The sequence below is a fragment of the Aythya marila genome, assembly GCF_965140915.1.
Source record: "Aythya marila genome assembly, chromosome: 8".
Lineage (NCBI taxonomy): Eukaryota > Metazoa > Chordata > Aves > Anseriformes > Anatidae > Aythya > Aythya marila.
Genome location: NC_139049.1, coordinates 20,490,906 through 20,505,562, shown reverse-complemented (window position 1 = coordinate 20,505,562; position 14,657 = coordinate 20,490,906). Strand labels below are relative to the sequence as shown.

At 35.1% G+C, this 14,657-nt stretch overlaps 1 protein-coding gene across 3 annotated transcripts in view; it reads left to right on the top strand.

Moving 5' to 3' along the window:
• GIPC2 (GIPC PDZ domain containing family member 2) overlaps positions 1–12,005 on the top strand; it is a 33,344-nt gene extending 21,339 nt beyond the window's left edge. For all 3 annotated transcript variants that reach the window (XM_082766416.1, XM_082766415.1, XM_082766417.1), the window contains exon 6: positions 4,221–12,005. In XM_082766416.1, the coding sequence (XP_082622542.1) occupies positions 4,221–4,375 (155 nt within the window). In that variant the 3' untranslated portion in view covers positions 4,376–12,005. The remainder of the gene's footprint in view (positions 1–4,220) is intronic.
• The last annotated feature ends 2,652 nt before the right edge of the window (positions 12,006–14,657 follow it).

Genomic DNA, 14,657 nt, shown 5'->3' with positions numbered 1-14,657 from the left:
CCAGCAATATTGGATAGATATTTTTATTTTGAAATGATTGGACTAAAGTGATATTCTCCTTGAATTCATTGTTTTCTGCTCTTCCTGTTGCCAAACTTCCTTCTCCAAAGGATTACAGTTGTTTGTAGTTTCTTCAGTTTTTGTTTCATAATTTTCAGGTTGATTAATTCGAAACACTGAACACATATATATATTTTATATAGGAACAATCAAAAACAATGTAAATACACTCTAGGGTATATTGTTTCTGACTCTTCATTTACTTCGAGAATTCTGAGTTCAATGAAAAAGGAAAAAGCTGGTTAAACAAGAAACTTGTTTTGTTTTTCTACTCCAAGAAGAATTAGCACTTAGTACAAAGAAATGAGAAGAAGAAAGGATGTTTTTAATGTTTCCTTGAATGCCAAATCTGACAATGTTCAACATGAAGCTAAAACCAAGGGAAGTTGAACAGTGAAAACTTTAATGGTATGCTTCTTTTTCTGTGATGTTGTTAAGGAAGGTGGATGAGACTTCTAGCTCCTCTAAAGTGTCAGGCCAGAATAATTTGATAAAGGCAAAGCTTCTGATAGCATTACATTTAAATAAATATTGAAATTTCTGCTAAGGCTTCTGAAAGTTTTTTGAAAGTTACAGGATAGGATATAGGTAGCAAAACCCTTATGTAAGGTGGTTATCAGTGTCCTGGTTTTGGCTGGGACAGAGTTAATTTTCTTCCCAGTAGCTGGAGTGGTGCTGTTTTGGATTTAAGATGAGAATAATGCTGATAATGCACTGATGTTTTAGTTGTTGCAGAGCAGTGCTCACAAGGACTTTTCTGCTGCTTGTGCTGTCTGCCAGTGAGGATAGCTGGCCCAGGCTGATCAGAGGGATGTACGATAAAACAGGGCATCATGCGGAACAACACAACTGGGGGCTGGCCAGGGGGTGGCTGCTGCCCAGGGACAGGCTGGGCATTGTTTGGCGGGTGGTGAGCAATTGCATTGTGCTTCACTTGTTTGTATATTTCTTTATCATCTTTATTATTTTCCCTTCCTTTTCTGTCCTGTTAAACTGCCTTTATCTCAGCCCACGAGTTTTACCTTTTTTGCCAGTTCTCTCCCCCATCCCACTGCAGGGGAGAGAACCAACAGCTGTGTGGTGCTGAGCTTCCGGCCTGGTTAAACCACAGCAAGCAGCATCAGTGGCAGGCAGATCACAACTCTCAGGGCTCGTGCCCATGCATCTGTCAAAAGTTGACAATGAGGATTTTGTGAACAATGATCTTTGAAGTTATTTTCAAGGGATTAGGTCTAAAATGCCAACATATTTTTTGTTCATATTCTGGGAAGCCTGATAATGAGTTTCTTGGTTAAAGTTGAGAAGACTTAATTCCTTTTGTTATGTTTGAATTTACTGAAATTCACATTCTATGCAAAATTTTCTCAGGTATGAGCATTGCTGGTAGTGGGATTTTAAAACAAATATCTGAAAACAATGGGACTCTCTGGATTGTGTGGAAAAATATTCTCCGTGTTAGAATAAAATTCCTGTAATCACTTATTGTGCAGCTGTTACAAGAAGCAGTGGGGGGGGAAAGGGAGGGCAGTGGAGGTGATTTGGCATGGAGCTATCGCCCTCTGAGAACCAGTAAAGTTTTCTTCAGGCTGGAAAGTATCTGCTAAATGCTTTGGCAATCAGTACTTTTTGATTTGATTTGGGAATTACACATTGAAAATGTCACTGTGTAAACATGCGTATTCTGCACAAAATTTCCAGCTGTGCCTCCGAGGGGATGCTACCCCATGCCTGTATGTGTGCTAAGTGCCTGGAGAAATAAGAGTATGTACACTGTGTGATTGAGAAGGCTAGTCTGCTTTAGTGTTTCTGTATGTATGAAACTAGTGAGACAGGGTTCAGCTTTGCACCTTGGTATACATCAGTGATAAAACTTGTGTGCCAGTTATCAGGAAGGATTGATTGCAACTTGCATTACAGTTTGCTGAACGGTAATATAATTCTGCTGACACTAGAGGTCAGCACCAAGCTATTGAAAAGGTTCACACGAGCAGTAAAGATCCTGCACTTTTGCAGAAGCAGATTTCATCGTATCAGGTGAATCTGGAAGGGTGATATGCATTAATAAATATCGTACATTGAGCATGCTCTGGATGTGCTGGTTACAGTTGTTTAATTTTATTTGAGGCTGCTGCTCTCAAATGGCAGTGGAATTATGATTCCTTGTCAGGATTGAAATTTGTCTTGTATAAGTTTGGTAGTTTTTGTTTTCAGGTTTGTTAAATCTCTAAAACGGTTTTTAAGGTTCCATTTCATAATTTGGGAAGCATGTCTCAACATGTCTCAACGTTTGAAGAACATGTCTCAATGTTTGAAGACAATTGTGTTTGAAGCAACATTCTGGGTTAAGGTTTCCTGTGCAATTCTGAAGTTCCAACCATACCGATTCTGTGATTCAACTAGAGCAGTTGGACTGTAATATAATGTTGTGTTGTTGTTTTATCACTGCTCTTAGAATGTCATATGGCTCTTTCATTTATCTTAATCAATTTATATCAAAACTGGCTGAATTCCTTGCTACCACTGGTTCTACTGTAACGGTCTAGATCCTCACTCCTTTGATCCTCACTCCTGTCTCTTTTTATGATGTTGAGGAACTGTATCTCGACATGTTTTCTCTTGTGTCTACATTGTCTTTCACCTTGCACAGCTATTCTCCCTCCAACCTTCTTCCAGTGTCTGTGTGAAATAACTTTGTATCCTGGTTCACACCAGGAAGTCTGTGAAGTTTAAATTAGACCTTTCACCTCATTCCCTCCAGGGTTGTCTCCTTTGTAAGTACCTTATTATGACTTTGGATTGAGAGACAGAGAGTGGCATTGATAGGACAAATATTTGTCTTTCACTTATGAGGTTCAGAGTCCTATGATTAATGCCAATTTCCCATCTAGACTGCTGTGAGTCAGTGTAACAGGAAGTTCATGGTTACTTCTTTCATGAAAATAGGTCCTGAGAGTCCTTGAGAACCTCTAGTGGTGCCCAGGAGGCTGGGTTACACTTCAGTTGCACGCTGGTTGGTTTGTCAAAATTTATGTGGATTTTCTCTGGGCTGCTTTGTGTATACTGGCATACAGATTCTGTTCACAGAATCTCACATCTCACATCTGAATGTAGTTAAAACTGAAACATCAAATTTCTTCAGAATTGCTGTTGCTGACATCTACAATGTGGAATATATCTCAGGTTTGCTCACAGCCTTTTACAAGTTTGCAGAATAGTGAACACTATTTGCCAGAGGTTTGTAACTGTCAATAAACTTGATCTGAGTTTCAGGTTAACAAAATGTTAAATACACTTAATAATACTTCAGAGCAGGGAAAGTTTATTTTGTATTTATTAGTGAGATTTTGCCATTTCAATACCACACAATGTATGCGGTACATAGTAGACTAGATTGTCCTAATGAAGATGGCCTTCTGTGGCTTCAGGATTTTCCTTTCTCAGGCACTGTAATACATGTTTTTCACTCAAATATTCCTCTAAAAAGAGGCTAGAAGCAATCAAATCTTTCAAGTTTTAAACATTTTGCAGTTTAAGGCAGGTGTATAAGATAACAAAATGAAGCAGACTTTGAGAGTTTCATCTATTGTACAATACTATCTTTTCTTGTGAATATGAACAGAGACTGTAGAGCAGAGATACAGCAGCAAGCCTTTTCCCATGCTTTTGTAGAGTTTGAACCATGGAAAAACAAAAAACAAAGAAACCAACAAACCAAAACAGCAAACAGTTGAACCAAGAAATAAACAAAACAAAACACAACATTCAGGTATGCCTTTTGATCAGTAAGCTCATATCAGACTCACAGAAGTTGGTAACACACTCTTGTAGGCTCATGCTTTGTGTGCCTTCGGTAAAGAAGGCTGAAATTAATTTAGCAAGATAAGAATGAAGGTTGGTGGAACTACAAATTAAACACCCCCCAAGCAAATGGAAGAATATATAATGTACACTCCAAGAAAGCTCTGCCATTTAGTGGGATAGAATGTAGCTACTGCAGGTGGATTTAAGTACATATATCCTATGGAATCCTAAATTTGGAAGATAAGCTTTAAATACCCTTATCTTTACTGGGTTTTGAAAATAAACATTTGAAAATTATCTTGGCTGAATGTTAGCTGTCACTTCCATGATAATTTTAATGTTTGTTTGTTTGTTTTTAGCTGCAACAATGGTGGAAGCTGGAAGAGACAAGAAAAACCCAGATGAATTTGCAGTGGCATTGGATGAAACTCTCGGAGACTTTGCATTTCCAGATGAGTTTGTCTTTGATGTATGGGGAGCAATAGGAGATGCTAAGCAAGGACGACTGGAATGAGAATTGTGTGTCAATCCCTATTCAAAAGTACAAAATGACTTTCAAATACATCAGAATACTAATACTTTTATTGTTATAAATCTAGGGTGCTCTGTATAAGTATTCTTACCAGAAAAATTCTATTGCAAAACAAGGTTTTTAACAAATATGAAGATAAACCCAAAGTTTTGACAACTGCACACTTAAAACAAACTACATGTAGAAATCAATGAGAAGATTGCGTCAAGATGTATACACACATTTTATGAAAATTAATGTGCTTAGATATCAATATTTTGAAGTGTTAGACATGCAACAACAACAAAAAAGGCCTATTTTATCTCTTTTTCTTTAAGAAAGGTTTATATACTTGATGGAAAACTACTCAGCAAGACACTGCGGTTCCATGGTCTTTTCTTGTTCTTATGTGTTCAACCACACCGAGAGCTGTGGAAAACCTGAAGCCTTAGGCATTTATACTGTTTGGCTGTATTTATTTTTTTCTGTAGACAAAGCTGGGAATAAGCCACCCTACTTCCGGAAAACCTGCATTCAAGAAAAAAATATTCTTCTGGGACATTAGAACTATGACCTTAAAATGAAAAAGACTTTAATTTTTGGTCAAAATACATACTGCCTAGGTATTTCTGAAATGATTAAGTATAGTAGAAATGCCTAAAATAGGAATCTGCTGCTTTATTCAGATGCCATGTTATCACAATAGCAGCTGCATAAGAAGAAACAAATGTTAATATTGGTTACTATTCAGATATTTGAGTAATATATGTAATCTTACACTGGAGGCTGTAGTATGTGACTAAGTGCTTTAGTAATCTTTGCATATGCTAAACGCCTTGCTGAGATCCTGTGAAGTTCCCCCTTTGTCTTGTCTTGTCTTTTTTTTTTTTTCAACATGGCAACATAGATATATTTAAGGTGTTCAAAATCAGCAGATACTATTGTAAAGTCACAGTTTGGATGAAAATGTGTGCCCAAAACCTAATCAATAAACTAAATTGATTTTAGATGTTAAGATTTCAAATTATACTGTACATAAATATTTATTCTAACTGATGGTGTTTTACTAATAAATCTCAGATTATTAAAAATGAACTGTCTCTTTTAACGTATCTACTATGTCTGCATTTGCCTTCCTGTTCACTCTGTGTTTAATCAAGAACAATGTTTTGTTTTTACTCATAACTGTATTCTTTTTCAGTTTTTCCTGTGCTGGATTCTAATCAAGACTGATAGTTGCTCATTTATTTAGAAAACGCTGTTTTCAAGAAATTATTGCAGTTAGTGATCCTGATTAAATACATATATATATATATATATGTATGAAATTTATATTTTAGCCAAATAACACATAATGAGTATCCTTGAAAATGAAATTGAACAAAAATATGGGGCCTGACTATGAAGTCTTGTAAACACAGTTCTCTGGTCTTTTAAGGGGGATAATCTTCAATTTCAAAAATGCTATTGTTTATTGTTTTGCTCTTCTATCTGCAATTTAAGAAAAAGCTTTTGTATAATTTAGATATTCCTTTTTATGAAATAGGTAGTACAGAGATGTATGGAGGTCGTACATTATATTCTATTTAAGAAAGTTCATAGGTTTCATAATTTCTATGTACTAGTGCCTCATATCACCAGTATCAGCAGGGACTAAATATGCATTTATCTTCAAATAGATGTAATAGTTATTTCTATATGTAGAAATACATACAGATACAAACATTTAGGCTATTTTCAAGCTGTAAGTAGCAAAAAAATATATAGTTTTACAAGAAAATTTGAGTTAGTAAAGATAAATCATAATTAAGCTTTGTAAGCAGATGGTTAAATGTTATAAATCCCTTTGATCAAATGAGGCTATGAGAATATTATTTTGAGAAGCATAATTTTAGGGAGGAGAGTATAAGTTGAATAACTTTTCTCTGTATTTAGTAATTGTGAATCTGAGCTCACAATCTTCTGCTGCAGTTGAGCACATCTTCTGCCATGCAGTCTAACTAAGCTACTCTTGGTAATAAAGGGCTAAAATATAATATAAAATATAATAAATAGTAAAAAGTATAAAGTATAATATATAATATATATAATTTAATAAAGTATAATAAATAATAAAAGTAAATATGTATATAATATAGTATATGAAGTGAATGTAATTTATTCTTTAAACTCATTTTCATTGAAAAGAAAAAGTGAAATGTCAGCAATGAAGTGCTGAGAGTTGGTGTTGTTTCCATGTCCACTTTGAATGGTTATATAGAAATCCCAAATGTCAAATTTTGTGAAAGTGTTGGAAAATGTTTGTATATGCTAATGTTATTAATCAACATGCCATTGATTATAAAAACAAATAATTCCTTCTAAAAAAAAGCAGTACATTGAAGGAGTTAAATTACAAACTAATAATAAAATGTTATCTATAGCAGATAACTCCTCATGCATTTTGGCTGTTTATTTTATATTGAGAAATTAATGCAGCTCAAGCAATTTACTCAAGGCATAATTTGTCTCATTACATCCATGAAATAGCCAGATAAGTCCCTGAAGCTGTCATTCTGCACTGATCTCTTGTTTGCATGTTACAGCTATGCACGAATAAGTAGTCACATGAAAATAACATTACCTCATAAACTATCATAAATACTTTTGCTCTTTGTAACAGTTTATGTGGAAAATGTTGTTTTTACTAATTATATACAGCCTGTAGATCCCTCTAAAACCTAGTCAAAAGCAACAATAAAGTGCTTGTATGCTTTATAGGGTGAAAATGTCACAATAAATATCTCTCAAATTAATTTGAAGTACTAGTTCTAGTTCTTAGTATATAGAATTATAGAATCATCTATGTTGGAAAAGACCTTCAAGATCATCAAGTCCAACGTTGCAGGTGGAACTGGATGTTGCTAAATAGTCCTTTCTGTCTTCATCTTTTCCTCTCAAAATCTGAGGTGCAGTGAGGCAAGGTAGTAACTCAGCCTGAATGCTATTTGAAAGTTAACTGTATTCTTATAATTTGGTGCACAGTTTGCAGGGAGATGGCAAATACATGCAATTGTTTGTGCCTTTAATTCTAGACTCACTGCTGTATCCAGGAAGATGGAAAGTATACCTCTATTGTTCTCCATAAGCAATAGTTTTTAGATGCATCGGGGGATTTAATGAAATTTGGTGTTCATAAAGTTTGGAGCTTATAAACTTAAAAATATAGTCAACAATGGGTATTTCACTCTTCTAAAGAAGCTTATTTTGCAAATTATTGATACATCTTCTGTGTCACCTTTAGTATGCCAGATGTTACTTCAGCTACAGAATTGATTTTATGTAACCCTATTCACAGTGCAGTTGCTATTCAGATAGCTATTAGTATAATCCATGTATTTAGGAAAATCTTGTCTTCAAATCTGCGTTTTGATTTGAATAATGTAATTTTTTTTTCTGTATGTAACTTTCTACAGAACTTCTAGATTTTTTTTTTTTTTTGAAATGTCATGAAACTGAAAATTTTGTACTTAATGTTTGATAATGGAATATTGATCTTCAAGTCCAGCTAATTTATAAAGCTTTATTAAGAAAAAGCTATCAGGCAAGATGTAGTGCAGGATGAATAATTTTTAAAGTGCTATATGTTGTAGACAAAAAAGCAAACTGTAGATTTCTTTTCCTCTTTTTATGTGAACTTCTGCTACTTTTCATATTGTATGTTGTTTTTTCATGAAAATAGCTCTGAGAATTTTTATTTGGTATCAGGGTGTCAACTGTTTGCCCCTTTGAAATCAACTTCAAAACCTAACTTTAGCAATAAGAGTTTAATCTGAATTTAATCTGTTATTTATATTAAGTATTTTTTCCTTTTACTGGTTTGACTCCCCGTGTTTCTAAGACATTTTGCCTTTAAATTCCACTACGCTCTGAAAGATCTGTGATTTTGTTTATGAAAATATGAACAAATTTACACAATTGAAAGTCAAAAGTAGATGAAATCATCACCTGTTGGTTTCTTGAAGGTATTTGCAAATAATAACAGTCTTTCCTTAAAAAAGGCACAGTCTGCAGTACAGACATACTCCTCAGAAAAGATATATTCACATGTATGAATTTCAAGGGATGACAATTAAAAAGAAGAAAAAGATTGAGGCAGCATAAATGTGTAAAAAAAAAAAAAAAAAAATTTTTTTTTATTGAAACACAAACTAGCTTTAAACTGAACAGCACGAGGTCTGTACAGTGAAAAGAAGCAATCTCCCGGTGTATTTAGGCTGATCCATCTCTCTTGTTGCTTATAATAAGAGAGAGATTGTGAACAGCTTTTCCAGTTTTCTTTAAATAATGGCAGTCTAAATCTCTATTGCTGGCAGAACTCTTTCAGGAAAATATACGTGTTGTTTTTGTAGCTGTTGGCTTTGTAGCTGAATCTTGGGTGCATATTGTTGCATAGTTGTCATAAAGTTAATTTTACTATATAGTATTTGAAAGAGGAAAAATCATGGAGAAATAAATGTTTATTGTTTGAAATTAGAAGCTATCTACCAGTACCACTTTTTAGTCATTTCTGCTCTAGTGACCTATATGTAGGACACTGAAGATTAATGAATGTGATTATATCTGGTAATGTCTTTGTCTAAAAAGAGTCAGAAAGATTACCCTGTAAAGTATTTAGAAATTGTCAGTGTGAAAAAAAGAGTAACTGCTAGTCAAAAGCTCAACAGGTAGTCCTAGCTTATGGCTCAAGTTAGGTGTTTTCTGGGAGCTCAGATAAAGAACAAGACTGACCACAGCAGCAAGTCGCAACCTTTCTTCCCAAATCTTTGTCTCATTTCCTTTAATCTTGATGTCCTCATCTGGTGTCCCAAATGTGGTCTCTGGAAATTGATACATAAACTACATGCTAAGCACAGGAGCTTTCAGCAGTGCAGGCAGGGTAGTACATAAAGAAAGGAAAGTGAGCTTCACCACAAAGGACAACATGCTGTGCCATTGCACTTACGAGGATACTCATTTGCTGGTACTGATCCTATCTTCCTCCCCAGTTACCAGATATTCTGGGTAATAAGGCTGGGTATAAATGAATAATGATGGGGGAGCACTTGCTGGATATTTTAATTTCTAACCTTTCCAGCTGCTAAGGAGGGGCTGAGGCTATGGGTCAGACTAGAGCAAGATCAAAGTACGTGTTGATGAAGGATTGGTATGGATGTTGGATCTTCAGCAGCAGTGGTTCTGCTCAGCAGATGTGCTTCTGTGATTCCATGACTAATTGCCAAGATGTGCCCACTGTCCTGCCCTGTTAATGTTTACTAGGCATGTGGGCTCATGAATCTAGCATATAAACTAATGCCTAATTAATTGTTGTAAGCCCGGGTGTTTAATCTTGGAAGTTAACTGTAATTTTGTTTCTTGTTAGACAGGCATAGGTTTGCCTGAACCTGAAGGTTGTAAACAACAGTTCCCAAATATATTGTTTTGTTTCTCAAGCCATTGTGTGTCTGAGTGAACTTTTCATGGAGGCAGAGAGAATAAAAGCAAGATTCATTATAATATTCTAATTTTTGATTACTAAGTATGCTTTCTATCAACTTGTTTTTTGCTCTCTTCCTTTGGGATTAACTGGTTAAATATTAATACTATCTCTTTCTGGAGCATGAACTGCATTAATTACTTAAAAGAAAGAAGGTATTTGAATTCCAGATGAACTCTAATTGGAGAAACATATTGCACCACAATACTTGGGCAGTATCTAAGAATAGAAGTTTGTGTTTAATAAAAAGGTTGTTTTATTCCCAAATCTTTTGTTTGTTTTAATATGGAAATAAGCTTACAGAATGGTGAATAGCCAGGGAATTAAACTTTTAGTGGAAAAAAGCTTTTATTGATAAACTTGTGATTACATGTTTTGCTTGGAACACAGATGATCTAGCAGTGATTTTTTCCCCCTAGTAAAGGCACAGATTTATTTTTCATAGATATAAACTCTGGCTTGAAACAGAAAAGAAAGTGTGGTAAAATCCATTGCAACTCATATTCTTCATACATTCAACTCATGGCATTGAAATCTCTACCAAAACCCTTCACGCAATCTTTTCAAACATCATTATTTTCAAAATGAGGATTTTGTTTACAGTAGATATTTTTACAAGTAATTTTAATTATGAGGTTAAGCTTTGAAACCAGTAAACCCTTTCTGAATTATCTTGAGGTAAGCTAAACTTCTGACTACCAGATACAGAAACTGATCAAAAGAATGACATAATTTTCAGCTCCATTGGTAAGGATACCTGAAATGTCCAATGCATGTTTGCCATTAGCATGACCAAACTTGGTAGTGAACAATTTCTATTTGTAAGGCTACAAAAGAAGTGGACCTTGTTGTTTCTATGTTAACAAATGCAAGAGTATGTTGCTTTAAATTTGGTATGCTTTTGTTACCTATAAAGTGAAACAAGAACGAAAGGGTCTAACTACAATAAAAACAAATGTTAAAAAGGTACAAGTATGACCTCTTTCCAGGAGTAGAAGCACAAAGAACCATGGTGAAGCTCTGCTCTAGGTAAACAAGGCTCTAATAAACATGCTTTCTGGTTTGGTAAACAAAGTAATAGTCATCTTTCAATATCACATAAATTGAATATAACTTTCATTGTACAAATACAGTGCACTGTGTATTATCTACAGAGCATATAACTTTCTGGACAAGGTTCTTGACTGCAGTGAATTGCCTTTGAGGAAAGATGCATGAAACTTAGCTCAAACTGATATTTTAGTCCATAAAGCCCAAGGCAGATGAAGTATCGCCTGAAAGAAAACAACACCTGACTTGTGCTAATGGTAAAAATATTGAGCTAAAAAATTTATCAAAAGACAACTGAAGAAAGGGACCTTTTTGTCTGAAGTAGGATGCCAAATTCCACTTTAAGCTTTCTCAGCAGCATAGGTGATTTGAAATTTTACTTCTCCAAAGTAACATGGTTAAGCCAAGGACAAGACTTCCTACTATATGTCAAAAGAAAGGGAGCAGTGTTGGAGAAGGGAAGGAGATATCTCTGGAGAGTTGAACTTGTTACTTCTACTGGGGCTTGGGATGCATCACATTCACTAACTCCTCCTCCTATTGACCTGTCCTTCAGTTGCTAGCAGCAGGATCCTGATTTTTATATGGATTTGGTGCACCACAGTCACTTTGCTATCCTAAGTCTATGCTTAAAGCCAGTGCTGCAGCTTTGTAATGCAGTGGTCTGCCAGGGTGGCATCCTATCCCCAGGAACAGTTGGTTTTTAGTACTGGTCTTCAGCAATATTCAGGTGTAGACGTTGAATTGCTCAGGCCATATGAGAGGTAGAGCTAAATTCTGCTTAGTTTCTAGCTGTAGTTGAATGAAGAAAGGGTGCAGACCACATGGTGGCCATTGGTTGTGCTGTGGCCTGTTGCTTGGGCCTCCATTTTCTCTGTTCTTTAGATTGCTAGTCTGTAGTAAATACAAAATGGCTGACAATATCTTGCTAAACTCGCCACAGTATTATTTTCCCTTGTATTTCTGGCCTTTCAAAATTTGTGCTTAGAGTCCTGAATGATCGGGGGGAAAGGAATTTGTAAATAGGTTTGGCTGCAATCTGTATTCAACTCTGTGTTCAACATCCGTTATTTTTATGACCATAATAAAATGAATACCAATTTAACAGCTGCCTTGGGTTTTCAATTAAATGCATTAATGCATATGCAAGAAAATAGCCTGTCTCAGTAGTATTTATATGGAAGAGAATATTTTTCAAGATTTGTTGCAAATCATTATGTCTTATTTATATGACAATTGGAAATGTGAGAGTGGATTTGCAAGCATGCTGCTTTATTGCTTGCAGGTGGAATGTGTGATAATCAGCCTGACCACTTTGCCATATTTCTAGATGACAAAAATTTTCATTACATAACAATATGGCTTTATAAGCTTGATGAACAAGCCTGGCGACAGTGATGGCTTCAGTAAGAAGGTCATTAACCTTCACAGAAGGGAGAGAATGCATCTTAACAGCTTCAATGCTTTATTTTTAAGAGAAATATTGATAATGTTAAGATTTTAAATTCCTGGTTTACTTTGATGGCTTGAGGGTGGGAGGTGTTTTGTTTATTTATTTATTTATTTATTTTATTTCCAAACTGCTTTCTCCAATGTGCTTTATTTTCCTCATCTTTGCTCCATGTTAGAACCATGCCTTAGTTTCTTTTGCTTACAGCTTTCTTTCTTTTCCTTTGTGCCTCTAAGCTTGCCAAGCAACACTGAACAATAAGGGAGTCACTCTGTCCACCCAGCTTAGATTTTGTCAGGCATTGCGCTGCAGCTCACTTTCCTTTCTTCACTCTGTCTTTTAACTGGGTCTTCACTGTTTCTGCCAGTGAGGCTGAAAGAACAGCCTTGTCACGCTATTTTTATGAGTCTGGTGTTTCTTGTAGGTGAATGCTGGACTGCATAACATCTATTAATATTTCCACTATAACAAACTCGACTGCAAAAGTAATCTCTATTTCAGAGCATGGAAGCTGGATGATTTAAAAATTAAAATAAAATAAAAAATACCATTGCATTACCATTGCTTCAGCTCTAAGACAAGTAGGAGCTTGGGTTTTATTAATTTTTCACTCCCATATTCAGAGTAAATAATGAGGCACAATAGCAAAAAAGCCAGCTAGGATTTGTATGAGATGGACAGTGCTATGCCTATAATTCAAACATTTTACTCTTTGCAATAAAGTCTTTTTGGTGAATTGTTTTACTGCAGAAAGAATTGAATCTTCTGTTACTGAAAACACTTGAATAAATGAATGAATAAAATAATACATAAACTTCTACTGTTTGGACTGTGAACTTGATAGCAAGATCGCAACTTTTTTTTTTTTTTTTTGAAATTTTTTATAACTACTATGGTCACTGTGCAGATAGAAAACAGATTCTGTGATACATCTAAGTACACAGTGAATCAAGATTTTATGAATTTTAGACGTTCATTTTTTATAGCCCATCACCCTGGATTATTTTTAAGGGGAATTACTGATAGGCAATTACTGATAGAATTAAGTAAGCAGAAAAAATACTTTTATTTGAATGTTCTGGTTTATGGAACAGGAATGCATTTAGTTTATCTGGCAAAAGATGTTTCCTTTATTGTTTGTAGTATAGGAAACCTGGATTTTCTTATCAGGATTCCACTGAGGATGTGTATAAATCTGCCCAAGAATCTGTCCTGAACAGTGTATAAACTAAACCAAGACAAACTATATGCGGACAAAAGCATAATGCAACTTGATTAGGGAAACTGAAAGCTAGGGATTAAGACATTTTTTTCCCAAATGCTTCAGGGAATGAGGATTTTCAATATTTTGCCTGTCTCACAACACATATTGGACAGCGAGCTGCTCTGATCTGCACTCGCTTCTGGTGGCTTCTCTCCTAGCAATGGTGATCAACTGTCATTAGTCAGTATGATTTACAAGGAAAAAAATGCTGTATTTGCTCACAAACAAAAGAGCTCTGCATTGTCAGAGCTCATGGAGATGCAAGTAAGGTAATTTCTCCTTGAAAATCCGGAATGCCACTTCTCTCTTGGTCAAGAATAAAATGACCTTTTCAGCAGTTTCTGCTTCGTGTCTCTTGCCTCAGATGACTTCCAGCCAGCTTCTTGTAATTACCTCCTTATTATCTTTGTGTGGGATGGGAGTTTGAAAGATGATATCACTCAGCCACATATTGTGATATGTATGACTAATCAGCAGTTACCAATGCAACAATTAATTCCTGTGTGACACTTTATTTGTCACTTAAAAATGTTCCTTTGACTCATGGAGTAACTCATACCCGGCAGAAAAGAAATATAATCTCAGTTCACTAGAGTTACCGCAGTAATCACTTGCCTAATATCTTCATATATATATATATTTGTCCTTGTTTGTTTATTTGTTTCTTTCTTTATTATTTATTTATTTATTACATGTGCTTTTTACCCCAGTGAACTGGACTTGCTTCCACACAGAGCAAAGGAGTCAAGCAGCATTATTAAAAGCAAATCAAAAGTAAAAAAGTAGGCCTTTTTTTTTTTTTTTTTTTGACAATTGTGTAGGACAAAGTATAAAAATGGCTAAAATAAGGCACAACACTGTATGAATGTTTCCTCTGAGCTTTTGTCTCAGTGCAAGAGTCATCGGTGTCATCCACACTGTCCTATTTGGAGTTTTATCGCCTTTCCTAGAGATTAGTCCTGCTTTTAGTTTCTCTGTGGATTGATTTTTTTTTTCTTTTAAGAAT